Source organism: Culex pipiens, unplaced genomic scaffold (genome assembly GCF_016801865.2).
Source record: "Culex pipiens pallens isolate TS unplaced genomic scaffold, TS_CPP_V2 Cpp_Un0012, whole genome shotgun sequence".
Taxonomy (NCBI): Eukaryota; Metazoa; Arthropoda; class Insecta; order Diptera; family Culicidae; genus Culex; species Culex pipiens.
Genome location: NW_026292829.1, coordinates 136,365 through 161,374, shown reverse-complemented (window position 1 = coordinate 161,374; position 25,010 = coordinate 136,365). Strand labels below are relative to the sequence as shown.

At 32.7% G+C, this 25,010-nt stretch overlaps 3 protein-coding genes across 4 annotated transcripts; 1 reads left to right on the top strand and 2 right to left on the bottom strand.

The window, feature by feature from the left end:
• The first annotated feature begins 238 nt into the window (after window positions 1–238).
• Window positions 239–25,010, top strand: LOC120420496 (uncharacterized). Its single transcript, XM_039583549.2, has 6 exons — window positions 239–481; window positions 995–2,098; window positions 10,752–11,310; window positions 18,399–18,535; window positions 18,597–20,426; window positions 24,494–25,010. Exons 1-6 carry the CDS (start codon window positions 239–241, stop codon window positions 25,007–25,009), a joined length of 4,389 nt encoding a protein of 1,462 aa, XP_039439483.2. The 3' UTR covers window position 25,010.
• On the bottom strand, window positions 5,365–6,817 carry LOC120420537 (AT-rich interactive domain-containing protein 2-like). 2 transcript variants are annotated; one of them, XR_005605857.2, is made up of 3 exons: window positions 6,413–6,817; window positions 6,055–6,353; window positions 5,365–5,994 (listed from the first exon to the last, which is right to left on the bottom strand). XR_005605857.2 is itself a non-coding variant. In XM_052711422.1 (2 exons), exons 1-2 carry the CDS (start codon window positions 6,482–6,484, stop codon window positions 6,176–6,178), a joined length of 240 nt encoding a protein of 79 aa, XP_052567382.1. In that variant the 5' UTR covers window positions 6,485–6,817; the 3' UTR covers window positions 5,365–6,175. The 2 variants fall into 2 exon arrangements, 1 of the variants encoding a protein (XP_052567382.1); XM_052711422.1 differs by having other exon boundaries at window positions 5,365–6,353; window positions 6,423–6,817.
• On the bottom strand, window positions 10,660–12,450 carry LOC120420540 (zinc finger protein 420-like). The gene is made up of 2 exons (XM_039583612.2): window positions 12,297–12,450; window positions 10,660–12,230 (listed from the first exon to the last, which is right to left on the bottom strand). The coding sequence occupies exons 1-2, from the start codon at window positions 12,420–12,422 to the stop codon at window positions 10,704–10,706; spliced, it is 1,653 nt and encodes a 550-aa protein (XP_039439546.1). The 5' UTR covers window positions 12,423–12,450; the 3' UTR covers window positions 10,660–10,703.

Sequence of the window (25,010 nt, the reverse complement as noted above, 5' to 3'; positions counted from 1 at the left end):
TGAAAAGGGTGAAAGAAATGTGTGTAAAAATAATTTAAAAAAATATTCGTTTCGACTCAGCGTGTGTCTGAAAATTTTAAAATTTAAGGTAGTTCTTGCTAACAGTGTAGAACTAAACCCAATCGAGAAACGTCAAAATTTGTTTTTGTTTATGTCTGTTCTGTAATTTCGAAATCTAAAGTAAAAAATCGCAATTTAATTTTATTTATGTAATTTCTGTGCGTTAAGCCTTCCGCAAATGGAGAACCTCTGCCGAACGTGCATGTCTACTGTGGACGGCACCGACGACAAATGCTCCATCTCCGTGTACAGCGACACGGAAATGAACGACACCGTTGCCGGCCTGCTGAACACTTTCTGCTCGATGGAGATCGCCCCGGACGACCCGCTGCCCAAGCAAATTTGCCCCGGCTGCGTGCACGAGCTGCTCACCGTAATCAACTTCCGGGCTGTGTCGACCGAGGCTAAACGATTTAGATGTGTGAGCGGCCGGGGTCTTGGTTTCGGGGTAAACATAAATCTTATCTTAATCACCCTTTCTTAGAATTCTTCTTTCGTTTAATTAGTTTTTTCTTTTATTAACTTAAGATTAAATATTGTTAACTTTTATTCTCATCTCATTAATTATATAAATATTTTTTAAAAATATACCTTCTTCTGACATTTTCCTTAATTACTTTTAATTATTCTTCTTAATCTTTTTCTTCTTTTACAAATATCTAAATCCTATTTCATCCAAAACTCCCCTTCCCACTCCCTCCTCCCCCCTCCCCACCAGCCCTCCCCCCCCTGCCCCTAAAAAAAAAAAAAAAAAAAAACATAAAAAACACCCAAAAAAACCACCCCCCCACAAACCCCCCCCCCCCCCCACGCCCACCCCCCCCCCCCCCCCCCCCCCCACCCCCCACCAACCCCCTCCCCCCCCCCCCACCCCCCACAAAATCAAAAAACAAACAACAAAAAAAGAACCCCCTTCCCCCCCCCCCCCCTACAGCCCCTACCTCCCCCCACCGAAATGGGACCTTATCAATGTAACAGCTGTGAGGACATTTACGAAAATATAGAAGATGTTACGCAGCACATTGAAGAGGTTCATGAAGTTAGTGAGGTTCAACAACCACCGGTTGAACCGGAGATTGAGGAAGAACCGCTGGTTGAGGAAGTCCCAGCGAAGAAGATAAAGCTAGAGGAAAATTCTGAACGTTACTGCTGCGTAACGCACTGCCATGAGGTCTTCAGCGGCGAGCAGGAGTTGATTGCTCATGCCCAGGAAAAGCACGAAATCAAAATAAATCACAACCGAGCCAAGACGGAACCGGACAAACCATTCACCTGCATCGTCTGCTTCCGGTCGTTTGGATCGGTCAAGAACTTGAAAGTGCACCAATTCGTCCGCGCCAACCACAACCAGGGAAAACATTTCAGCTGTGGCCACTGCCCGTTCCGAGCGGTTAGTGCCGCCCTCTTAACCGTCCACGAGCGGTCCAAACACAGCGGAGAACGACCCTTCGAGTGTCCCCACTGCGAGAAGCGGTTCTTCAGCGAACTCCACCTCAAGAACCATCTTGTTTGCCATTCCACAGCGCGGCCCTTTCCCTGCACCTCGTGCGACCGAAGTTTCAGCCGCAAACGCAACATGGAAGAGCACATCCGGTCCTGCCACTCGGAGGACAAACCCTTCCACTGTGACCAATGTCCGGCCCGCTTCAAAGTGCCCCAGCATCTTCGAATCCACGCCCGCATCCACTCGGGAGAAAAGCCTTACCAGTGCCAGTTCTGTACCAACAGTTACTACCACATATCGGACAAAAAGCGCCACGAAATGTCCCACACGGGAGTGCGTCCCTATCGGTGTGAAACGTGCGGAGCCGCCTTCACCCGGAAGCGCACGTTGACCATTCACGAGCGGACGCACACCGGCCACAGGCCATTCAAGTGCGAGCTTTGCTCGAAAGGATTCTGCCAGATGTCGACGTACAAGAAGCACATGGAGCGGCACGAAGGAATGGAGGCGGCGGGGATGGCGGACCTGGTGGAGATTTGCGACGACGGGTCGGCGGAGTCGGATGAGGGGGAGGTGGTGATGGAGGAAGAGGGATAACGTGTAATTTATTGTATTTTGTTTTGTTTAAAAAAAGAAAACATAAAGTCAAGGCATACAAGAGAACCTGAAAAATTACAACATAATTTTATTTCGAAAAACCTACCGAAATGGTAAAACTGCTACACGGAGTTAAACTTTCTGTTTCAAATCATATTATTTGGACCATTATCATAATTTACAAAAGTATGTTTCTATTAAGAAGGCAGAGGGGGCAAACAAGTTTTCTTTCGATTTTTGCTCTAGTTTGCCTCCAAAATCAATAATAATGCATTGATTCATGCCTAGAAATGAGCAATTCTCTACGAAATCGGTCTTTTTTCTTCAATTTTAATTTTTGTGTTTTTTAACCCGATGAAACTTTTTTGGTGCCTTCGGTATGCCCAAAGAAGCCATTTTGCATCATTAGTTTGTCCATATAATTTTCCATACAAATTTGGCAACTGTCCATACAAAAATTATGTATGAAAATTCAAAAATCTTTATCTTTTGAAGGAATTTTTTGATCGATTTGGTGTCTTCGGCAAAGTTGTAGGTATGGATACGGACTACACTGAAAAAAAAAATGAAAAATTTCACTTTTTGTCACTAAAACTTGATTTGCAAAAAACACTAATTTTTTTTATTTTTTGATATGTTTTAGAGGACATAGGGGAACTATACCCTTTCTCAGCCTATTTCTATTATCGGCCTATCAGCACTTTGACCATGAATTACAGCTTTCATAAAGTGTTTTTGACTGTTCCAAAGTAATAAATAGCTCAAATAAAAGTGAGCAAGCAACTTCCCATTGTTGATACATCTGAAAATGTTGATTTAATAGCGGTAAACGGCAAAAGTGATGAGAATTGGTCGAACGGCTTAGAGTGATTAAAATGGGTATATTTCCCCTAAAATGCCAACTTTTCAGAAATTTCCAGGTTGTGCAAAAAATCATTGACCGAGTTATGAATTTTTTAATCAATACAGATTTTTTCAAAAAATCGAAATATTGGTCGCAAAATTTTTTCAACTTCATTTTTCGATGTAAAATCAAATTTGCAATCAAAAAGTACTTTAGTAAAATTTTGATAAAGTGCACCGTTTTCAAGTTAAATCCATATTCAGGTGACTTTTTTGAAAATAGTCGAAGTTTTTCATTTTTTTAAATTAGTGCACATGTTTGCCCACTTTTGAAAAAAATATTTTTGAAAAGCTGAGAAAATTCTCTATATTTTGCTTCTTCGGACTTTGTTGATACGACCTTTAGTTGCTGAGATATTGCAATGTAAAGGTTTAAAAACAGGAAAATTGATGTTTTCTAAGTCTCACTCAAACAACCCACCATTTTTCAATGTCGATATCTCAGCAACTAATGGTCCGATTTTCAATGTTAAAATATGAAACATTTGTGAAATTTTCCGATCTTTTCGAAAACAATATTTTCAACATTTTCAAATCAAGACTAACATTTCAAAAGGGCCAAACATTCAATATTACGCCCTTTTAAAATGTTAGTTCTGATTTGAAAATTTTGAAAATATTGTTTTCGAAAAGATCGGAAAATTTTACAAATGTTTTATATATTAACATTGAAAATCGGACCATTAGTTGCTGAGATATCGACATCAGAAAATGGTGGGTTGTTTGGGTGAGACGTAGAAAACATAAATTTTCTTGTTTTTAAACCTTTACATTGCAATATCTCAGCAACTAAAGGTAGTATCAACAAAGTCCGAAGAAGCAAAATATAGAGTATTTTCTCAGCTTTTCAAAAGTATTTTTTTCAAAAGTGGCTTCTTTGGGCATACCGAAGGCACCAAAAAAGTTTCAGTCGGATTAAAAAATACAAAAAAAAATCGAATGACCGAAATCCTAGAGAACTGCTCAAATCGACGGTAACATTTCAAAAGGCATCATGTACATTTTGACACTTTCTGGGTTATTGCATATTCTGAAAGTACTCCTAATAAGCTACCTCTCCACCAAAAATGAGCAAAAGTTACTTCAGTAAAGTCTGTTTAATCATGATTTTAAATAAAGTAACATAAACAAAATCTCTGCCATCAGCAGTCCCTGTTTATATAGCCCTGTCAACCTGTCAAACAAAAGACTACATAAACCTCGTGACGGAAAAAAAGCAACATGAACAAAGCGCCATGTACATTCGGCGAAGAAAAACGAATCATAACAAAGCGCTCCCCTCAATGACAGCAGGGTGATATAGACGTTGGTGATTTCAAAAGAAGTTATGTTTGTTTTTCTCAAATAAAATTACGGAAATAATGTTTTATCGTATTTGGATGATCAAGTATCAATGAAAGCAACGTTTTTCATCGTTTGTTATCATTAGAACATCTTTTTTTGCTTTTATATTAAAATGGGAATTGAAAATGGATGCTCAACATTCAAATGCGTTTTTCTCAAAACGCATGGTTTGTACATGATGCTTTTTGAAATGTTGGCGTCGAAATGCTAAAAATTTATAAAACTTTTCAATCTTATTGAAAATTTCAACGAATAAATATTTTCGAAAATGTCGAGAGTTAAAAATTTCAATAACCAAAACTTTCAAAAATTAAATATTAAAAAAATCAAAAGTTCAAATATTTTGAAATTCAGAAATTGAATTTTTTACAACTGGCACACTTTTACCACAGACACATTAAAAAAGGAAATAAACGCTCAAAAATGTCAATGTTATCACTTCGAACGCAGTACTAGATGCAAATATAGCATTCTTTAATTTTTTAGATATTATTTATTCTGAATATGTTGTCATATTTTGCTCTTGATTTTTTGTGTAAAATTATTTTTTTCAGATTGATAGATTTTTTATCTATTTAAATTGGTAAAAAACTTATATTTAATTCCTTTTAAAATTTAGTTTTTCCCCTCTTTATTTCTAAAATTTTCCATTTTTGTTTGTTTGTTTAATTTATTTATTTCGAAAAAAAATTTCCCTATATACAAACATTGAGTGTGTCCCTCTCACATAGGCGGGATATTAATTTATATATTTTTTTTTATAAATTTCAATTTTTATCTTTTTCATATTTAATTATTTAATTGTTTTTTTTTTTTTAATTTTAGATTTTTTGATATTGTAATTTTTTAAATTTGCCTGATTTTTCATTTTTTTATTTTTATGTTATTTATATTATTTTTTTATTAGTTTTAAGGTTGTTTCAAATACTTTTTTGAAGTTGTACATTTTTTTTTGAATAGGTCCTACACACAAAGAAAAATTACTCTAAATTTAAAATGATCGTTCGTTGGATTAAAAGTTCGCGTTGGTGAATATTCGTAGAAAATTCAAACTTTTCAATTTAAAAGTTGGAATGTTTTTGATACTACCATGCATTTATGGAACAAAATCTTTGTATTGGTAAAAGTATTTTACTTTTAATTGGAAAAGAAACCTTTTATGGCAAGAAAACACAACATTTAGCACTACAGGGATAATTTCAGAAAAATGTTCTTGGTTTTTTACATTTATTTAAAAAAAAATTAAACTTTATGTTAGAAAAACACTTTTTTTTTTGTATTTAACGCTTCTCCACTAGCTTCTGCTTCATACGGTACGCCACCGTTCACTTCCGAATACCCCAGGCTGGACGGTTCCGGATGGAGGCTTCGACGCGCGACAGGAGTGTAATACGATGGTCACGTTTCCGGCCTCAATCAGGACAGTCTTGGAGGAGTTGGCCATTGATTCGGGAAGGGTGGTCGACGTTTGCCGGCTGGAAAGTAAAGTGCCTGAACGGGGAGTTGATGAGGCCCTCGGTACGGAGTTCGATTTTGAGCACGTAATCCTACTTCGAGAATGACACAGTTTTTTTTTGGCTCACTGTCCAGATTTATTCGGCTGAAGCTGCGCCGTCGCGACGTGAGTGTTTGTGGGCGGGAAGTTGCTAAAAGAGATGGAAAGTAAGTGAAGTTGGCTAGCCACTGCACACATTCTCAATACTCACCGGTGCTGTAAACCGCCGGCACCGAGTGGAACATCTGCGCTGACCACCTCCAATTATGTAGCTTTTCGTCGTCCTCCTCTTCGTCGGAGGCCCATCGTGAAAATAAACTTTCGCATACTTGTCACAAAAACCGGAAGTTAATCTTCTTCAACGCAATCTCGTTGTTCACGCAACGCTTCGGCAGCGCCATCTCCTCGATGATCTCGCCCCAGTCCTCACGCGAATTGACCTTCAACCACCAATCCCGGGCCACCACCACCCAATACAACCGGTGCGAATCCACATTCCTACCTCTCATCCTAATAAAACAAACAAAATCAATCACAAACCCCACAAAACACCCAAGCTTCCTTTTTACGCATTCCGACCGTGGAACAGCTGCAGTTCCTGCAGGAAGCTGGCCTTGTCCTTTTTGAGCACTCCACCTCATCCCGCTCCTGCACCACCCTCCTTCGAAGGCGTTCCGCTGCTGCTGTTTGGCTCACGAAGGTTTCCGCGTCCGAGTCCTGGCTGCTGCCGCGGTCGGCTTTGCTTTGCATCCTAGACTCACCAGCACCACCGGACCCACCAAAGTGTTTGTTTACATTTGCGACTTAGGCGTACACGGTTACACGAGAACGTCAAAATGAAAGAAATTTTACAGTCGAATTAAAAGTAAAAACTTTTAAATCAGTGAGCAATGAGATTTTCAAAAACTGTAGCAGTAAAAGTTTTCATTTTCAAAACAAGAAAAAAACTTTAAATGCAGCAAATTTTAACAACTTTTTAATTTGAAAGTAAGTTACTTTTGTCATTACCGTAATATTTTTTTGTGTGTATTATAAACATATGAAAAACAATAACTTATAGAAACTTTAAAAAAAAACTCTTGGAATAAAGCAGACTACCAAACTGTCAAAAAGTACGAGTTTATTTGTTTGTTATAGTTTATTACCTCCTTGACATGAATAACAGTAATTAAATAAATATTAGGGAATGCAGGATTCTGCGTTTTGAGATTCGGCTTACTGAGACAATTATGGATTTGCAATATTAGGTCTATTCCCGTACTTGCAGAATTGCAGAATTTCTGCAGCTTCTGCAGAATTCTGCAGCCAGCATAAGTCACTTTTTTGCAGAACGTTCCCGTACTTTTCAGCTCGCTCTCTTCATCTCTCTCTTTTGCAGAAGTTCTGCAAGGAGAGAAGCGGAAAAAAATTTGCCTGGGTAGCGCGTTCCAGTACTTTTTCTGCAACATTGTACACAGTTGAGTGGATTTACTCAAATTGGGTATTATTTTTTTTAATTATTTCAAAATATTTAAAAAAAATGGTTCACAAAAAAAGTAATTGAAAGAAGATTACCTCTAGAACTGGGACATTATTGTTTTATGCAGCACAACATTTTATTCAAAAAATCAAGGATTATCATTTATTAAGTAACTAGAAATTAATTATGCTTAGGTAGAAATCATATATAAGAAACAACTTTAAAATTTTACTTTAGGTAAACAATTTTACAAATGAGAGTGGCAGGTACGCTTAATAAATATGATACAAACAAAGGTTTTATATAGAAGGGACCATAAATACATGTTTGATAGCAGAATGTTTGAAAGATTATTCAGGATAACATAAATAAATTATGACTGGATGTCACATGTAAGAACAACGGTGACGCAGTAAAATTGACAAATAAAAATTGATCACAAACTCAAAAAATTTGACACACATAAATTAAGAGGCAGTATTTGTAAATATTGCTCGGTTTGTTCTAGAGGTCGTATCGAGGTGCTCCAATTTGGATGAAACTTTCAGCGTTCGTTTGTCTATACATGAGATGAACTCATGCCAAATATGAGCCCTCTACGACAAAGGGAAGTGGGGTAAAACGGGCATTGAAGTTTGAGGTCCAAAAAACATAAAAAATCTTACAATTGCTCGCATTTCAGTAAAACTTCATCATTTCCAACTCTCTTAGATGCATTCGACAGGTCTTTTGAAGCACTTCAAAATGAGCCATAGACAACTAGGATTGGTTTGACTTTTTCTCATAGCTTTTGCAAATTACTGTTAAAAATGGATTTTTTTAAAACCTTAATATCTTTTTGCAACAGCCTCCAACACCCATACTCCCATAGGTCAAAAGATAGGTAATTTCATGCACTATAAGCCTACGGTATTAACTTTTTGGCCAATTGCAGTTTTTCTCATAGTTTTCTGATTTTTCTATAACAAACATTTTACAACGTTGGTTTTTGCCCTGTGGACTCCCATAGCGGCACTTATTGGTCTCAATTTTGTCATATTCGAAATTGTAAATTTGATTGGAAAAATTGCTATTCAGAATGAATTAAAATGTTTTTTTTAACAATTTGTTGGATTAGGGGTAAAACAGGTTTTCGCCTACTTGATACAGCATTTGACGTATTGATCAAAGGGAAATAAGATCTATTTCTTTTTTCAAAAATGTTTTTTTTTTAAATTATTTTTTAAATCAAAATTACAACTCCAATACTTCTAACTTTGGCATGAGTTCATCTCATGTATGGACAAACAATCGCTGAAAGTTTCATCCAAATCGGAGCACCTCGATACGACCTGTTACACATTGGTGAAAAACTCGCTCTTAAGCAATCTGGAAATTAAGAAATCAATAATTAAAAAAAAACTAATATTTCCACATCAAGAAACTTAAAAAAAAAAATTATATCAGAAAAAAAATAACAAATTCAAAGCTTAAAAAATCAAATGATTAAAAACTAAATATTTCAAAATGATAAATGTTAAAAAAATCTAATTTAAAAAATTCAAAATAAAAAAAAAGTTGAAAAAATCGAAATAAAATGACAAGTTTTTTAATATTTATGAGAACACAACAAATTCAAAAGCTACAATTAAAAATAATAAGATAGAAACTTACAGAAATTATAATTCCAAATACAAGTAAAATTTAAAAATTCTGTAAATCAATTTTTTTTTAACTCCAATCTCTAAATCCACCTAATTAGAGTTTCTAACCTAAAATATGACTTCAAGAAATGTGTTTTTATTATGATTCAAGATGGCGTGGAAATTAAAAGTTCAAGAATTTAAGAATTTAAGAATTTAAGAATTTAAGAATTTAAGAATTTAAGAATTTAAGAATTTAAGAATTTAAGAATTTAAGAATTTAAGAATTTAAGAATTTAAGAATTTAAGAATTTAAGAATTTAAGAATTTAAGAATTTAAGAATTTAAGAATTTAAGAATTTAAGAATTTAAGAATTTAAGAATTTAAGAATTTAAGAATTTAAGAATTTAAGAATTTAAGAATTTAAGAATTTAAGAATTTAAGAATTTAAGAATTTAAGAATTTAAGAATTTAAGAATTTAAGAATTTAAGAATTTAAGAATTTAAGAATTTAAGAATTTAAGAATTTAAGAATTTAAGAATTTAAGAATTTAAGAATTTAAGAATTTTAATTTCGACAAAATAGCATATTTTTTTGGTTCATATAAGAATACAAATTGGTAGCGCCGTTAAAGGTATAATTTATTATTTGCCAATTAAATTTACCTGTTATTTAATATATTCCGAGGTATATATGCAAAAACCATTGAAGATTAAAAATTATTCCTAAACAAATATTTATTTGAAATTGTTAAACTCAAAAGAAATGTGTCTTTTAATAATTTTTTAAAACAATTTGTTTTTCTAATACATTTTTTTGTTGGGGTACTAGCCGTGCTGTAATACTATGGCTTAAGTTATTATTTTTTCAACAGGTAAAAATGTTAACACTAAAAAAATCGCTATATCATTTACATAAATGAACTAAGCCTGAAATCTTTAACATAAAAAATCGTTCTCAATAAAACCAGACATAAAAAAAACTACCCCAAAATCATTTATTATTACAACTTATAATAAAATGCTTAATTTCACCCAACTTGCAGATTTTATGTAAGCGTGTAGTCAACATCCATCACACCAAATTGCAGTAACTTTTCAACAAGAAAGAGAAGAGAGAGCTTGCAGAAAAGTACGGGAACGGTTTTGCTGCAACTTCTACCTATCTCACTGCAGAAGTTCTGCCTGAGAGAAAAGTTACTTTTATTGCAGAAAAGTACGGGAACGCTCTGCTGCCGTTTTTGTGCAGAATTGCAGAATTCTGCAGTACGGGAATAGACCTATTATTATATCGAATACATACAAAATTATTTCAGCGTTTGTAACTTTTAGTCGCATTCAGGTAAGCAAAACCAAAAATTAGATTTTTCCGCCAAAACCTATTGCAAACAAGCTTTTATTTTGTGGCGTTTTGCGTTTCTTCCGAGCTCCGTACTAGCCTTTAAAACCGTATACCAGACTTTAAAACTTTTGAATTTTTAAATCAAGCCATTTTTAACATCATTTTACTGACACACCGCAATTTTGAACAATTAACTTTTATTTAAACACAATAAAGAGATAAAATGCAGATACAACAACGAAAAACAACAAAATCTTGACGAACGCACATCTTGAAAAGATCTCCATTCACTTCACACTTCTTCACTGCAGTTGATCAACCAGCTAGAACCATAAAACCAAGGATTGGTCATCCAGCCAAAGACAATTAACAGACACACAAAACAACAAACAAATACAAAAGCTTACCAACATTTCTTGAAACCATCATCAATCCTTCACTTTTCATTCTCCGTCGGATGAATCTTCGCGACGTGAATCAACAGTTCGCGCCGTCGCGCAAACGCCGCCGCACAGTGCTCGCACTGGTGCGGCTTGACGCCGGTGTGAATGGACCGCTCGTGGCGAGCCCGATCCGTGGCGTGGGCAAACCGGCGCTCACACGGCGGATGCCGACAGCCGAACGGTTTCTCTCCGGTGTGCATCCGGACGTGCAGATCCAGGGCCTCTTTGGTGCGGAGCTTCTTCGGACAGTGCTGACACTCCCAGGGGAAGTTGGCACCGTGGACGTTCCGATGGTGGCGCTTCATGAGGGCGGCGTCGCGGAACACGAACTGACAGTCGGGCTCCGAGCAGGGAATGGCTTCGAAGGGGGTGTGGATTTTGCGGTGGTGCTTCAGGACGGACAGTTTGTGGAAGGCTTTGCCGCACGTTTCGCACACGTGGACGGGCGGTGCCAGGCTGTGGGCGCGTTCCTGGTGGTCGCGGAGTCGGTGGAGCTTGTAGAACTTGGCATCACAGAGCGGGCAGGGGTACTCAGAGCGTTGCTGTTTGTACGTTTGGTGCTGTTGGAGTTTGGGTTCACTTTCGAAGGATCGTTGACAGGTTTGGCAGATGAGAGGCGGGTCGTCGGATTGTGGTTCTTGAGCTCTTGCGAGTTCGTTTTCGCGCCGTTTGCCGTCGTGGCTTTGATGGACGTGGTCCATAAGGTCAACTTCGGAGGGGAAGCTTTGCCAGCAACGCACGAAGCAACAGCAGAACGAGTTCGTTTTGTCCGTTGAAACTTTCATAACCCGAGCTGACCTGGTCGTCCGACGCGGAGTCTTGACCTCGTCCACGGACTTCGTTGTATGCGTCTGAATGTGCCTGCTGCAGTGACTCTTCTGCACAAAGGATTCGTTGCAAATCCGGCACAGGAAAATGTCGCTAAACGAAAAGTACTCAATGTGCTGCGAGAGCTTATCCTGAGTTTTGAACTTCTGGTAACAAGTCGGACAGGTGTAACTGCTATCGGCGTAATAATTGTGCGAATGCTGCTCTTTCGAGTGTTCCACCAGCTGGTCACGGTCGGCCGCAATGAAACTGCACCCGCAGCACCGATCTCCGTCAATCTCCAGGTACTCAAAGTCTTCAAACTCGATCCGCTGCGCAATCATGCTCTGCTCAGGCATCTCAAACGGAAACTTAACAATGTCCTTGTCCTCTTCCGACTCGTCGTCGTCCACCTCCATACTAAGAGCTTGCAAAATATTCTCCTCATCTTCCGCTTCCCCCTGACTGTCCGTTTCCGTGCTCAAATCTTTGTTCCCGCCGTCGTCGTTTGTGTAATCTTCCAGAAACTCTACCTCGTAAGTGTCCTCATCCTCAATCTCATTCTTAATCGATACACTCTCATTGATGGAGTCTGAAATCGATTCCAGCAGCTTCTCCACCTCCTGAACGTGACGCTGAAAAGCCACACCGGACTTTAGCTTCCCCGTACAATCCAGACACAAGTGGGACGGTTTTCCGTCATTTTCAGAAATCTTAAAAACACAAAATTTGAAATCAACCAGTTACAAAATCGCACCTCCCCTGTTCTAAACACCTACCACAACATTGGCGAATTTCGCGAGCAGCTGGTCCAACCCGCTCGCCTCTGGTGCCGGTTCGAACAGGAACACTTCCGGTGGGCCGCTGCAGAAGCGGCAATGTTGCAGTGAGGGCCGGGTGGTCATCGGTGTGTGTGTGTTCTTGACGGATTATCACGGGAAAAGTTACTTTTTTGGAGACGCGAACGGAAAATTGGACTGATCGGGAGAAAAATAACTGCGGGAAATGTCAAACTGTCGAACAGTCGAGGCCACAGTTTGCTTCGATTGTGGTGTGTACGGTCAAAAGAAATAATACAAATTTCGAAAAAAAAATAAAAAATAAAACAAAAATCATTTAAAAGATTTTTGATTATTCTTTTAATATTCTGAAATAATATGGTGAATTATTCATATTTTTCATATTGAAAAAAAAATCAAAAACACTAAAATTCAAAAAATGTCTTAAGTTCAAAAATTAAAAATTTGAAAACTAAACTAAACTAAACTATTTTTCATATTGAAAAAAAATCAAAAACACTAAAATTCAAAAAATGTCTTAAGTTCAAAAATTAAAAATTTGAAAACTAAAAATTCTTAAATTCTTAAATTCTTAAATTCTTAAATTCTTAAATTCTTAAATTCTTAAATTCTTAAATTCTTAAATTCTTAAATTCTTAAATTCTTAAATTCTTAAATTCTTAAATTCTTAAATTCTTAAATTCTTAAATTCTTAAATTCTTAAATTCTTAAATTCTTAAATTCTTAAATTCTTAAATTCTTAAATTCTTAAATTCTTAAATTCTTAATTCTTAAATTCTTAAATTCTTAAATTCTTAAATTCTTAAATTCTTAAATTCTTAAATTCTTAAATTCTTAAATTCTTAAATTCTTAAATTCTTAAATTCTTAAATTCTTAAATTCTTAAATTCTAAATTCTTAAATTCTTAAATTCTTAAATTCTTAAATTCTTAAATTCTTAAATTCTTAAATTCTTAAATTCTTAAATTCTTAAATTCTTAAATTCTTAAATTCTTAAATTCTTAAATTCTTAAATTCTTAAATTCTTAAATTCTTAAATTCTTAAATTCTTAAATTCTTAAATTCTTAAATTCTTAAATTCTTAAATTCTTAAATTCTTAAATTCTTAAATTCTTAAATTCTTAAATTCTTAAATTCTTAAATTCTTAAATTCTTAAATTCTTAAATTCTTAAATTCTTAAATTCTTAAATTCTTAAATTCTTAAATTCTTAAATTCTTAAATTCTTAAATTCTTAAATTCTTAAATTCTTAAATTCTTAAATTCTTAAATTCTTAAATTCTTAAATTCTTAAATTCTTAAATTCTTAAATTCTTAAATTCTTAAATTCTTAAATTCTTAAATTCTTAAATTCTTAAATTCTTAAATTCTTAAATTCTTAAATTCTTAAATTCTTAAATTCTTAAATTCTTAAATTCTTAAATTCTTAAATTCTTAAATTCTTAAATTCTTAAATTCTTAAATTCTTAAATTCTTAAATTCTTAAATTCTTAAATTCTTAAATTCTTAAATTCTTAAATTCTTAAATTCTTAAATTCTTAAATTCTTAAATTCTTAAATTCTTAAATTCTTAAATTCTTAAATTCTTAAATTCTTAAATTCTTAAATTCTTAAATTCTTAAATTCTTAAATTCTTAAATTCTTAAATTCTTAAATTCTTAAATTCTTAAATTCTTAAATTCTTAAATTCTTAAATTCTTAAATTCTTAAATTCTTAAATTCTTAAATTCTTAAATTCTTAAATTCTTAAATTCTTAAATTCTTAAATTCTTAAATTCTTAAATTCTTAAATTCTTAAATTCTTAAATTCTTAAATTCTTAAATTCTTAAATTCTTAAATTCTTAAATTCTTAAATTCTTAAATTCTTAAATTCTTAAATTCTTAAATTCTTAAATTCTTAAATTCTTAAATTCTTAAATTCTTAAATTCTTAAATTCTTAAATTCTTAAATTCTTAAATTCTTAAATTCTTAAATTCTTAAATTCTTAAATTCTTAAATTCTTAAATTCTTAAATTCTTAAATTCTTAAATTCTTAAATTCTTAAATTCTTAAATTCTTAAATTCTTAAATTCTTAAATTCTTAAATTCTTAAATTCTTAAATTCTTAAATTCTTAAATTCTTAAATTCTTAAATTCTTAAATTCTTAAATTCTTAAATTCTTAAATTCTTAAATTCTTAAATTCTTAAATTCTTAAATTCTTAAATTCTTAAATTCTTAAATTCTTAAATTCTTAAATTCTTAAATTCTTAAATTCTTAAATTCTTAAATTCTTAAATTCTTAAATTCTTAAATTCTTAAATTCTTAAATTCTTAAATTCTTAAATTCTTAAATTCTTAAATTCTTAAATTCTTAAATTCTTAAATTCTTAAATTCTTAAATTCTTAAATTCTTAAATTCTTAAATTCTTAAATTCTTAAATTCTTAAATTCTTAAATTCTTAAATTCTTAAATTCTTAAATTCTTAAATTCTTAAATTCTTAAATTCTTAAATTCTTAAATTCTTAAATTCTTAAATTCTTAAATTCTTAAATTCTTAAATTCTTAAATTCTTAAATTCTTAAATTCTTAAATTCTTAAATTCTTAAATTCTTAAATTCTTAAATTCTTAAATTCTTAAATTCTTAAATTCTTAAATTCTTAAATTCTTAAATTCTTAAATTCTTAAATTCTTAAATTCTTAAATTCTTAAATTCTTAAATTCTTAAATTCTTAAATTCTTAAATTCTTAAATTCTTAAATTCTTAAATTCTTAAATTCTTAAATTCTTAAATTCTTAAATTCTTAAATTCTTAAATTCTTAAATTCTTAAATTCTTAAATTCTTAAATTCTTAAATTCTTAAATTCTTAAATTCTTAAATTCTTAAATTCTTAAATTCTTAAATTCTTAAATTCTTAAATTCTTAAATTCTTAAATTCTTAAATTCTTAAATTCTTAAATTCTTAAATTCTTAAATTCTTAAATTCTTAAATTCTTAAATTCTTAAATTCTTAAATTCTTAAATTCTTAAATTCTTAAATTCTTAAATTCTTAAATTCTTAAATTCTTAAATTCTTAAATTCTTAAATTCTTAAATTCTTAAATTCTTAAATTCTTAAATTCTTAAATTCTTAAATTCTTAAATTCTTAAATTCTTAAATTCTTAAATTCTTAAATTCTTAAATTCTTAAATTCTTAAATTCTTAAATTCTTAAATTCTTAAATTCTTAAATTCTTAAATTCTTAAATTCTTAAATTCTTAAATTCTTAAATTCTTAAATTCTTAAATTCTTAAATTCTTAAATTCTTAAATTCTTAAATTCTTAAATTCTTAAATTCTTAAATTCTTAAATTCTTAAATTCTTAAATTCTTAAATTCTTAAATTCTTAAATTCTTAAATTCTTAAATTCTTAAATTCTTAAATTCTTAAATTCTTAAATTCTTAAATTCTTAAATTCTTAAATTCTTAAATTCTTAAATTCTTAAATTCTTAAATTCTTAAATTCTTAAATTCTTAAATTCTTAAATTCTTAAATTCTTAAATTCTTAAATTCTTAAATTCTTAAATTCTTAAATTCTTAAATTCTTAAATTCTTAAATTCTTAAATTCTTAAATTCTTAAATTCTTAAATTCTTAAATTCTTAAATTCTTAAATTCTTAAATTCTTAAATTCTTAAATTCTTAAATTCTTAAATTCTTAAATTCTTAAATTCTTAAATTCTTAAATTCTTAAATTCTTAAATTCTTAAATTCTTAAATTCTTAAATTCTTAAATTCTTAAATTCTTAAATTCTTAAATTCTTAAATTCTTAAATTCTTAAATTCTTAAATTCTTAAATTCTTAAATTCTTAAATTCTTAAATTCTTAAATTCTTAAATTCTTAAATTCTTAAATTCTTAAATTCTTAAATTCTTAAATTCTTAAATTCTTAAATTCTTAAATTCTTAAATTCTTAAATTCTTAAATTCTTAAATTCTTAAATTCTTAAATTCTTAAATTCTTAAATTCTTAAATTCTTAAATTCTTAAATTCTTAAATTCTTAAATTCTTAAATTCTTAAATTCTTAAATTCTTAAATTCTTAAATTCTTAAATTCTTAAATTCTTAAATTCTTAAATTCTTAAATTCTTAAATTCTTAAATTCTTAAATTCTTAAATTCTTAAATTCTTAAATTCTTAAATTCTTAAATTCTTAAATTCTTAAATTCTTAAATTCTTAAATTCTTAAATTCTTAAATTCTTAAATTCTTAAATTCTTAAATTCTTAAATTCTTAAATTCTTAAATTCTTAAATTCTTAAATTCTTAAATTCTTAAATTCTTAAATTCTTAAATTCTTAAATTCTTAAATTCTTAAATTCTTAAATTCTTAAATTCTTAAATTCTTAAATTCTTAAATTCTTAAATTCTTAAATTCTTAAATTCTTAAATTCTTAAATTCTTAAATTCTTAAATTCTTAAATTCTTAAATTCTTAAATTCTTAAATTCTTAAATTCTTAAATTCTTAAATTCTTAAATTCTTAAATTCTTAAATTCTTAAATTCTTAAATTCTTAAATTCTTAAATTCTTAAATTCTTAAATTCTTAAATTCTTAAATTCTTAAATTCTTAAATTCTTAAATTCTTAAATTCTTAAATTCTTAAATTCTTAAATTCTTAAATTCTTAAATTCTTAAATTCTTAAATTCTTAAATTCTTAAATTCTTAAATTCTTAAATTCTTAAATTCTTAAATTCTTAAATTCTTAAATTCTTAAATTCTTAAATTCTTAAATTCTTAAATTCTTAAATTCTTAAATTCTTAAATTCTTAAATTCTTAAATTCTTAAATTCTTAAATTCTTAAATTCTTAAATTCTTAAATTCTTAAATTCTTAAATTCTTAAATTCTTAAATTCTTAAATTCTTAAATTCTTAAATTCTTAAATTCTTAAATTCTTAAATTCTTAAATTCTTAAATTCTTAAATTCTTAAATTCTTAAATTCTTAAATTCTTAAATTCTTAAATTCTTAAATTCTTAAATTCTTAAATTCTTAAATTCTTAAATTCTTAAATTCTTAAATTCTTAAATTCTTAATTTCTTAAATTCTTAAATTCTTAAATTCTTAAATTCTTAAATTCTTAAATTCTTAAATTCTTAAATTCTTAAATTCTTAAATTCTTAAATTCTTAAATTCTTAAATTCTTAAATTCTTAAATTCTTAAATTCCTAAATTCTTAAATTCTTAAATTCTTAAATTCTTAAATTCTTAAATTCTTAAATTCTTAAATTCTTAAATTCTTAAATTCTTAAATTCTTAAATTCTTAAATTCTTAAATTCTTAAATTCTTAAATTCTTAAATTCTTAAATTCTTAAATTCTTAAATTCTTAAATTCTTAAATTCTTAAATTCTTAAATTCTTAAATTCTTAAATTCTTAAATTCTTAAATTCTTAAATTCTTAAATTCTTAAATTCTTAAATTCTTAAATTCTTAAATTCTTAAATTCTTAAATTCTTAAATTCTTAAATTCTTAAATTCTTAAATTCTTCAATTCTTAAATTCTTAAATTCTTAAATTCTTAAATTCTTTAACAGTTTATAAAACCCTTTTTTCTGCTAAACTCTCTGCCGATCAGTTGTTCAAACATTTTTTGACAGCTAAATTCGGCATCAAATTTAGAGTGTGTACAGACAAGTTCTAGAGTTTTTTTTTTTTTGAAAAGGTCCAATAAACCAAATTTTCAGTTTTTGCTTTTTGGGTGTTTTTTCATACCCATGACTCAAGGCAGTTTCAAAAACACCCAAAAAGCAAAAACTGGAAATTTGGTTTATTGGACCTTTTTAAAACAAACTCCAGAGTTGATTAAATTAAATTTTATTCGTTTTTGAAGTTACCCAAATTTAAGTTCACTGAACACCTCCTAAAACCAAAACCTGAGTTACTTTTCATCCTCTTCATAATCGTGTTCCACTGACGTTTCCCTGCGCCTGACGCGTCTTTCCCGAAAGTGTGTCATTTTTCCACGGGGCACTCTCTGTTTACAATCGCGATTTTTGTTTGGAAATAAGTTTCTTTTTTAATTCACTCTCGTGAAATCCCGTTCCGACGTTCCAGCGATGGACCAGCTGTGCCGCATCTGTATGGGCACCTTCGAGGGAGACGATCCGGAAGCGAGGACCTCCCTGTACAGCGAGCTTGCCAACGGCAACGAGGTCGTCGCCAACATGATCATCGACTGCGGGGACATTGTGGTAAGGTGTTCCGGATCTTAAGAAGAATTTGCGAGAAATTTATCTCCGAGTTTTGTTTTAGGTCTGTCACGACGACCAACTGCCGGAGTTTGTTTGTGGCGGGTGTTTGGTCCGGTTGAAGGACGCGTTCGCGCTGCGGAAGCTGATCCGGGCATCGGACGGTGCGCTGCGGGAGATGGCCGCGAATAAGACTCAGAATTTAGTTATGGAGGAGGATGTTGGGGGAGAGCAACAAGTGGTGCTGAAGGTTCCTGCCAAAGTGGTCAACTATCCGAGCGAGGATCAAATTGAGAGTGTTCAGGAAGTTGATTGTTACAAGATAATAAGGTTGAAGGGAATCCGATGCTGTGGATGCAATTCGATGTTTGGTTCGCAGCTGGAGGTGGAACGGCACAGTCGGGAGCACCACGGAAGTGCGGAGGTCAAGCAGGAAGCAGATCGGTTGGTTTTCGAATGTCCAACGTGTCATAAGGAGTTTGAGAACAAACTGAAACTGTTGAATCACGCGAAGAACTTCCAATCGAATGAAGTGTATTATTGTACGGTTTGCGACGTCCTCTTTGACATCCGGTACCGGTTGGAGCAGCATCTGAAGTTAAGCAAAGCTCACAGGAATCCTCAGGAGGAACCGCTCAAGATGAGTCTCGATCGTAGGAGATCTTCTGGGAAGAAGAAAGCGACCAGAGAGTTGAAATATCCCGAACAGGACTTCATCCTAGCAATTGAAGAAACTCAAGAGTATCAGTTGATTCACATTGGAGGAGAACGGTGCTGTGGCTGTGAGCGGATCTTTCAAACCTATCAGGAATTGCAGGAGCATTGCAACGAAGCTCACGTCCGGTCACCGGAAAATTCTCTTTGCGAGTGTGGTTTATGCTTTGAAAAGTTTGACCAGATTCAAACATACAATAGACACACCACGGCAAGAAATTTGAAGGAACTCTACTACTGCAAGTTTTGCAAGATCGTAATTGACGTCAAATTTCGCTTCGATCAGCATCTCAAATCAAGCCTGGCTCATCAAGCCGCTCGCGAACAAGCAGGAATCGATCCAAGTCCTCCGTTGGAAGAATTCTCCCGCGTCCTTGAAGCCGGTATCGAAGTTCTCCAAATCGATGGCGTTCGTTGCTGCGGCTGCGACTTCACCTGTGCCAATCGGAATGAACTCGAAGATCACTCGGAAGAAACGCACGGCTTCCAGCGGGTCATCACCGAATCAGAGCCGACCCCTTACGAGTGCGACATCTGCTTCCAACACTTCCCAACCCCACAAACGCTCAAATTCCACACAAATGCCGCCCTCCAAAGCAGCGTCTTCAAGTGCACCCAGTGCGACGTCCAGTCCGAGATCAAACAGCGTCTTCTCCAGCATCTCGCCAGCGGCGTCCACGAGCAAATCCCAAAAAAAGAATCGACCTCCAAACACGCAACCCACAAACTCACACCCCAGCAACACCTGTGCTGCTTCGTGCGCTGTCCAGCCTCCTTCACCTCCCCAACCGAGCTGCTCTCACACGTGGAGTCCGACCACGCCGCGAAACGACGCGAAAATGCCGAAGAGCGCGAACTGGACGGCCCCATCTGCTACGTGTGCCACAAGAGCTTCCGGACGGAGCGCGCCCTGCACGTCCATCAGTTTCCGAAGAATCGCCGCGCGAACTCGCGACCGAACGTGTGCGGTGAGTGTGGAGCGGCGTTCCAGACGGCGTCCGGACTGATCCAGCACGCGAAGAGTCACGCCGCCGAGCGGTGGGAGTGGCAGTGTGACGTGTGCGATCGGAGGTGTCCGGACGAGGGCGCGCTCCGCGTTCACCGCGTTTGCCACGAGGAGGAGCGCGCGTGGGAGTGCGACGAGTGCGGGAAAAAGTTTCGGCGGAAGGGGAATTTGAAGGTGGGTTTGGGATGGGAAGGTTTCGACTTGGCAAATCTACGTGGTGATTTTTGCACTCGATCGAAATGTTATACGATCGTAATTTTTGAACGGTACGTCGTAATTTGTCGATAGTAGATGGAGATCATTCCATTACGACTGACTATCGGGAAAATCTCGATATGTGTTCGACTTGTTTTCAATAATTCAAAATATCAAAATTCAAGAATTAAAAAATCGTAAATTTAAAAATTTATTAACTTGCAAAAAAACAATAATTTCAACAAAATAAAAAAAAACGAAAATTTAAAAAATCCAAGATCATAACATTTGAATGAAAAAAGTGTTTGAAAATGCATTTCACACTAGTTCATAGTTTTTGCAATTTCGATGTTTTCGCAAGTGTTGCGCAAAAAACGTTACTTAATCCACCTTTAGGTGGTTGGTGCCTTCCTCGCATATTTTTATCAAAATATCTGAGATCCGGACTCAATATTTTTTATTAAAAACACTAAACTGCCCATGATCGCATAAATGTCCCATATGCATTTTCATCACTTTTGAGTTATTGATGCAGTTTGGTTCAAAATCGTGTGCTCTTTCTAAAGAGCCTGTAACATCCAGTACTTTGTTCAAGAAATCGGGAGGAAATCCAGTTTTTTCGTGTAAACTTAACACGTAGCCTTATGTGTGGGACAAACTTCAAATGCGTTTTTCTCAGTTTGCTGTTTTTGCATATGGGACATTTATGCGAACATGGGCCGTAAGGTACTTATAACTTTTGTTAGGGTTGTCGGATCTTCAATCTTTTGAGCTTGTTGGAAAGGTCTTTCAAATACCTTTCTAACAATATATAGCATGACGGGTTTTCTTACAAAAACCACCCTTTTTATAATATTTCAAACTCTAGCCAAATCGTTTTTTTTAGCATAACTTTTGAAGTACTTTTCTAAACTTCATAATATTAACTAGGGTCTTGTGGGACCCCAAGACGAATCGAATGAGACCAAAACGGTCCAAATCGGTCCAGCCAGTCCGGAGATAATCGTGTGCATATTTTTCGGTGCACGGACTCACATCCAGACACACACACAGACATTTGTTCAGAATTTGATTCTGAGTCGATAGGTATACGTGAAGGTGGGTCTACGAGGTCAAATAAAGAAGTTCATTTTTCGAGTGATTTTATAGCCTTTCCTCATTGAGGTGAGGAAGGCAAAAAGCTATTTGTTGCACTTCGAATCCATTATTTGTAAAACAAAAACATAAAATTTCAGATCTTTTTTAAACCTTTTTGAACTTCTAAAATATTGAAAGTTTGTAATCTTTTGAAGTTTTTGTAGTATTAAACATATTACAATTTCAGATCTTTTTTAAACCTTTTTGAACTTCTAAAATATTGAAAGTTTGTATTTAATCTTTTGAAGTTTTTGTTATATTAAAAATATTACAATTAAAAAAAATAAGCTTAACGAGCTCCTCAATTTTTTGCCACTTTGGAAGCTTTTAACATTTTTACATCTAAAATCTAGAGTTTTTTTTTGATTAGGTCCTATAAACATATGAAAGACAATAGTTTATTGGTCCTTTTCAAAAAAAACTCTGGAAATGTATAACATTTATGAATCTTCAGATTTTTTTTATTTAAGAAAATTTAAAAAAATTAAAAAATTATTTTTTTTTTAATTCTAAAATATTCTTTTTCTTAAAAACTTTCGGATTTAAAAAATTATTGAAATTAATTTATTGAATTTTTTTAAAGTTTGGCTGTTGCAAATATTTTTTTTGAATTTAATGTGGCGGAGACATAACCTTCAAAAAGTATTTGCAAGGTTTTTTAAATTCGTTTTTATTTTGATAACAAGAACATTTTGAAATTTGTGAAATCTTTAAAATTAAAAAAAACAATTTGGAAATTTTTGAAACTTTCTGACTTTATTAAAATCTTTATTTTAAAAACACTCGACGTATTTTTTTATTTATTTTTTTCTTATTTAAAAAAAATAATTGCGATTAAATTTTTTTGATAAATAATTCTTTTATTTATTTTTTTGGACAAAAAAATAAAAAAATATATAAAAATTTAAATTACAAGCATAGGTTTCAACATATGGATGAAAAAAGTGTTTTAAAATGCATTTTACACGCGTCCAGTTGCTTTCCAATTTTATTAGTTTTCAAAATATCGAGGTATTGATGGACATTTTTTTTCACGAAAAAAAAAAACTTTCGTGGGACTGAACATTGATATTTCATGAAAATTTTAAATGTTTTCAAAGGAGTTCAAACATGCTAAATATGATTATGAACGCTGGAAAATGCATTTTAACTGGTTTTCAGCTGATTAAACTTAAATTTTCATAATTTTTCCACATAAACTTTGGAAAATATTTGCAACGGCCTGATGACGATTTAAGAATGTTTATAATTTTTATTTATCTTTAGGTTTTATTTTATAGATTAACCAAACTTTTTTTTTATTTTAAATTTATTTAGATCGTAATTCATCGTCTCACGATCGAGATTTCTCCATAGTTTCCGAATTAATAATCCTTTTTTTTACAAAAAATCCGAAAAATAAAAAACAGATTTATTTTTAAAACAATATGTTTTTTTAATTGAACAATTAAATTTGCAATGTTTGTAATTTTTTTATTTCTGAAATTTGTATTTTTTTAATGAACAAAAATCTGTAAAAATTGTAATTATCTGAAATTTTTAAACATATGATTTTTTTTTCTAAATTTATAAAATTATGAAATCATTTCTTGACTTTTTTTTGATAAGGTCCTATAAACAAATGTAAACATTGAGTGTATCCCGCTTACTCCGATGGACTTTGACATAAGGTGTGAAAGGGATACACTCAATGTTTACATTTGTTTATAGGACCTTATCAAAAAAAGTCAAGATTTAACATATCTGGGGTTAGGGATCATCCACAAACCACGTGGACACTTTTGTGGAAATCTCAACCCCCCCCCCCCCCTACCATCGTGGACAATTTGCAAACAAATAAAATCTTTTTTGTATGGAGCGTGGACAATCGCCAACCAGCCCCCCCCCCCCCTAAGGTGTCCACGTGGTTTACGGATGGTCCCTTAAGGGGTTACATACATGTAGAAAATCAGAAAATTTCATATTACAGAAATTTTATTCAATCAACTTCAAAGATGATTTTCTATCGCTCCTGAAAGTTTCATGAAGATATTTTATGATTAAAGTAAGTTACAGACGATTTTAGCTGAAAATTTTGCCATGCGCAAAGCGAACTGTCAAACTTTGCGAGCGTTTTTCTCTGAACACCGAGTTGATTTACGGGTGCCACGATATCTCGAGATGGGATAGACCAAATTGGCTGAAATTTTGGGTGAAGACATATCCCGTGTGCATGACGAAACCCGATTTTGAAATTTTGCATTTTTTTAAAAAATACAAAAATCAAAAACTTTCGATTTTTTATATGAAAAACATAAAAATATTTCTATCTTTTTTAAAAAATAAACTAAGTAAATCGGCCTTTGTCATGCACACGGGACCGGTTTAACGAGTCTTCACCAAAATTTTGAGCCGATTTGGTCAAAGCAGTGTTGAGATATCGTGGCACCCGTTTTTTGAAACTGCTAACTTCAAATACCTATATCTCGGCAATGATACAACCAAATGTCCTCAAATTTGTTTTGTTAACAGATGAAAATATATATTTTAATGTCTTGAAAACAGATTTAAAAAAAGTTTAAGTTTGTGCTCAAACCAACCTCTGACATTTTTGCCGATTTATTTGTATGTAACCCCTTAAGAAAAAAATAAGAAAGCAATTTCAAAAATATGAAAAAATTGTGTTAATATTTTTTATGTTAATTTTTTTTATTCTTATTTTTTTAATTTTGTAATATTTAAAAAAAAGCTTCGAATACATATCAAGATTCTAGATTGATCGAGAAATTACGCTCGAATAATCTCAACTATCTCTCTATTAATGACAAAATATGGACATGCTGTCGTAAAGAATTTGAGAAATCTCGACCGCGAGTCGAGAAATTACGATCGAGTGCAATCATCCCAACGATCTTCTCATCTCATCTTAGGTCCACAAGCGCTGCCACCGGGAGGTCAGCATCTGGGACTGTCCGCACTGCGAGACCAGCTTCAAAACCAAGCAAAGCCTTACGCTGCACATTCGTAGCCACACCGGCGAAAAGCCTTTCCAGTGTCGGTTCTGCGAGAATCGGTACTCGCATACGACGGACCGGCAGCGCCACGAGATGGCCACCCACACGAAGGAACGGCCGCACCGGTGCGATCTGTGTCCGGCTGCGTTCGTGCGCAAACGGCAGCTGACGATCCACGTGCGGATTCACACCGGCGAGAGGCCGTTCGTGTGCCAGGTTTGTGGCCGAGGGTTCATTCAGGTGAATTATCTGAAGAAGCACTTGACGACCCATGAAAAGGCGGGGAAGGGATTGGTGGAGACGGAGTACATGATCGAAATGCTGCAGGACGATGAGGAAGAGGAACTTTCGGAGACTGAGCAGAAGCGCTACTACGAGTTGGAGATTGAACAGATGGTTGACGAGGCAGAAGAGGACGACGATGACGAATAAA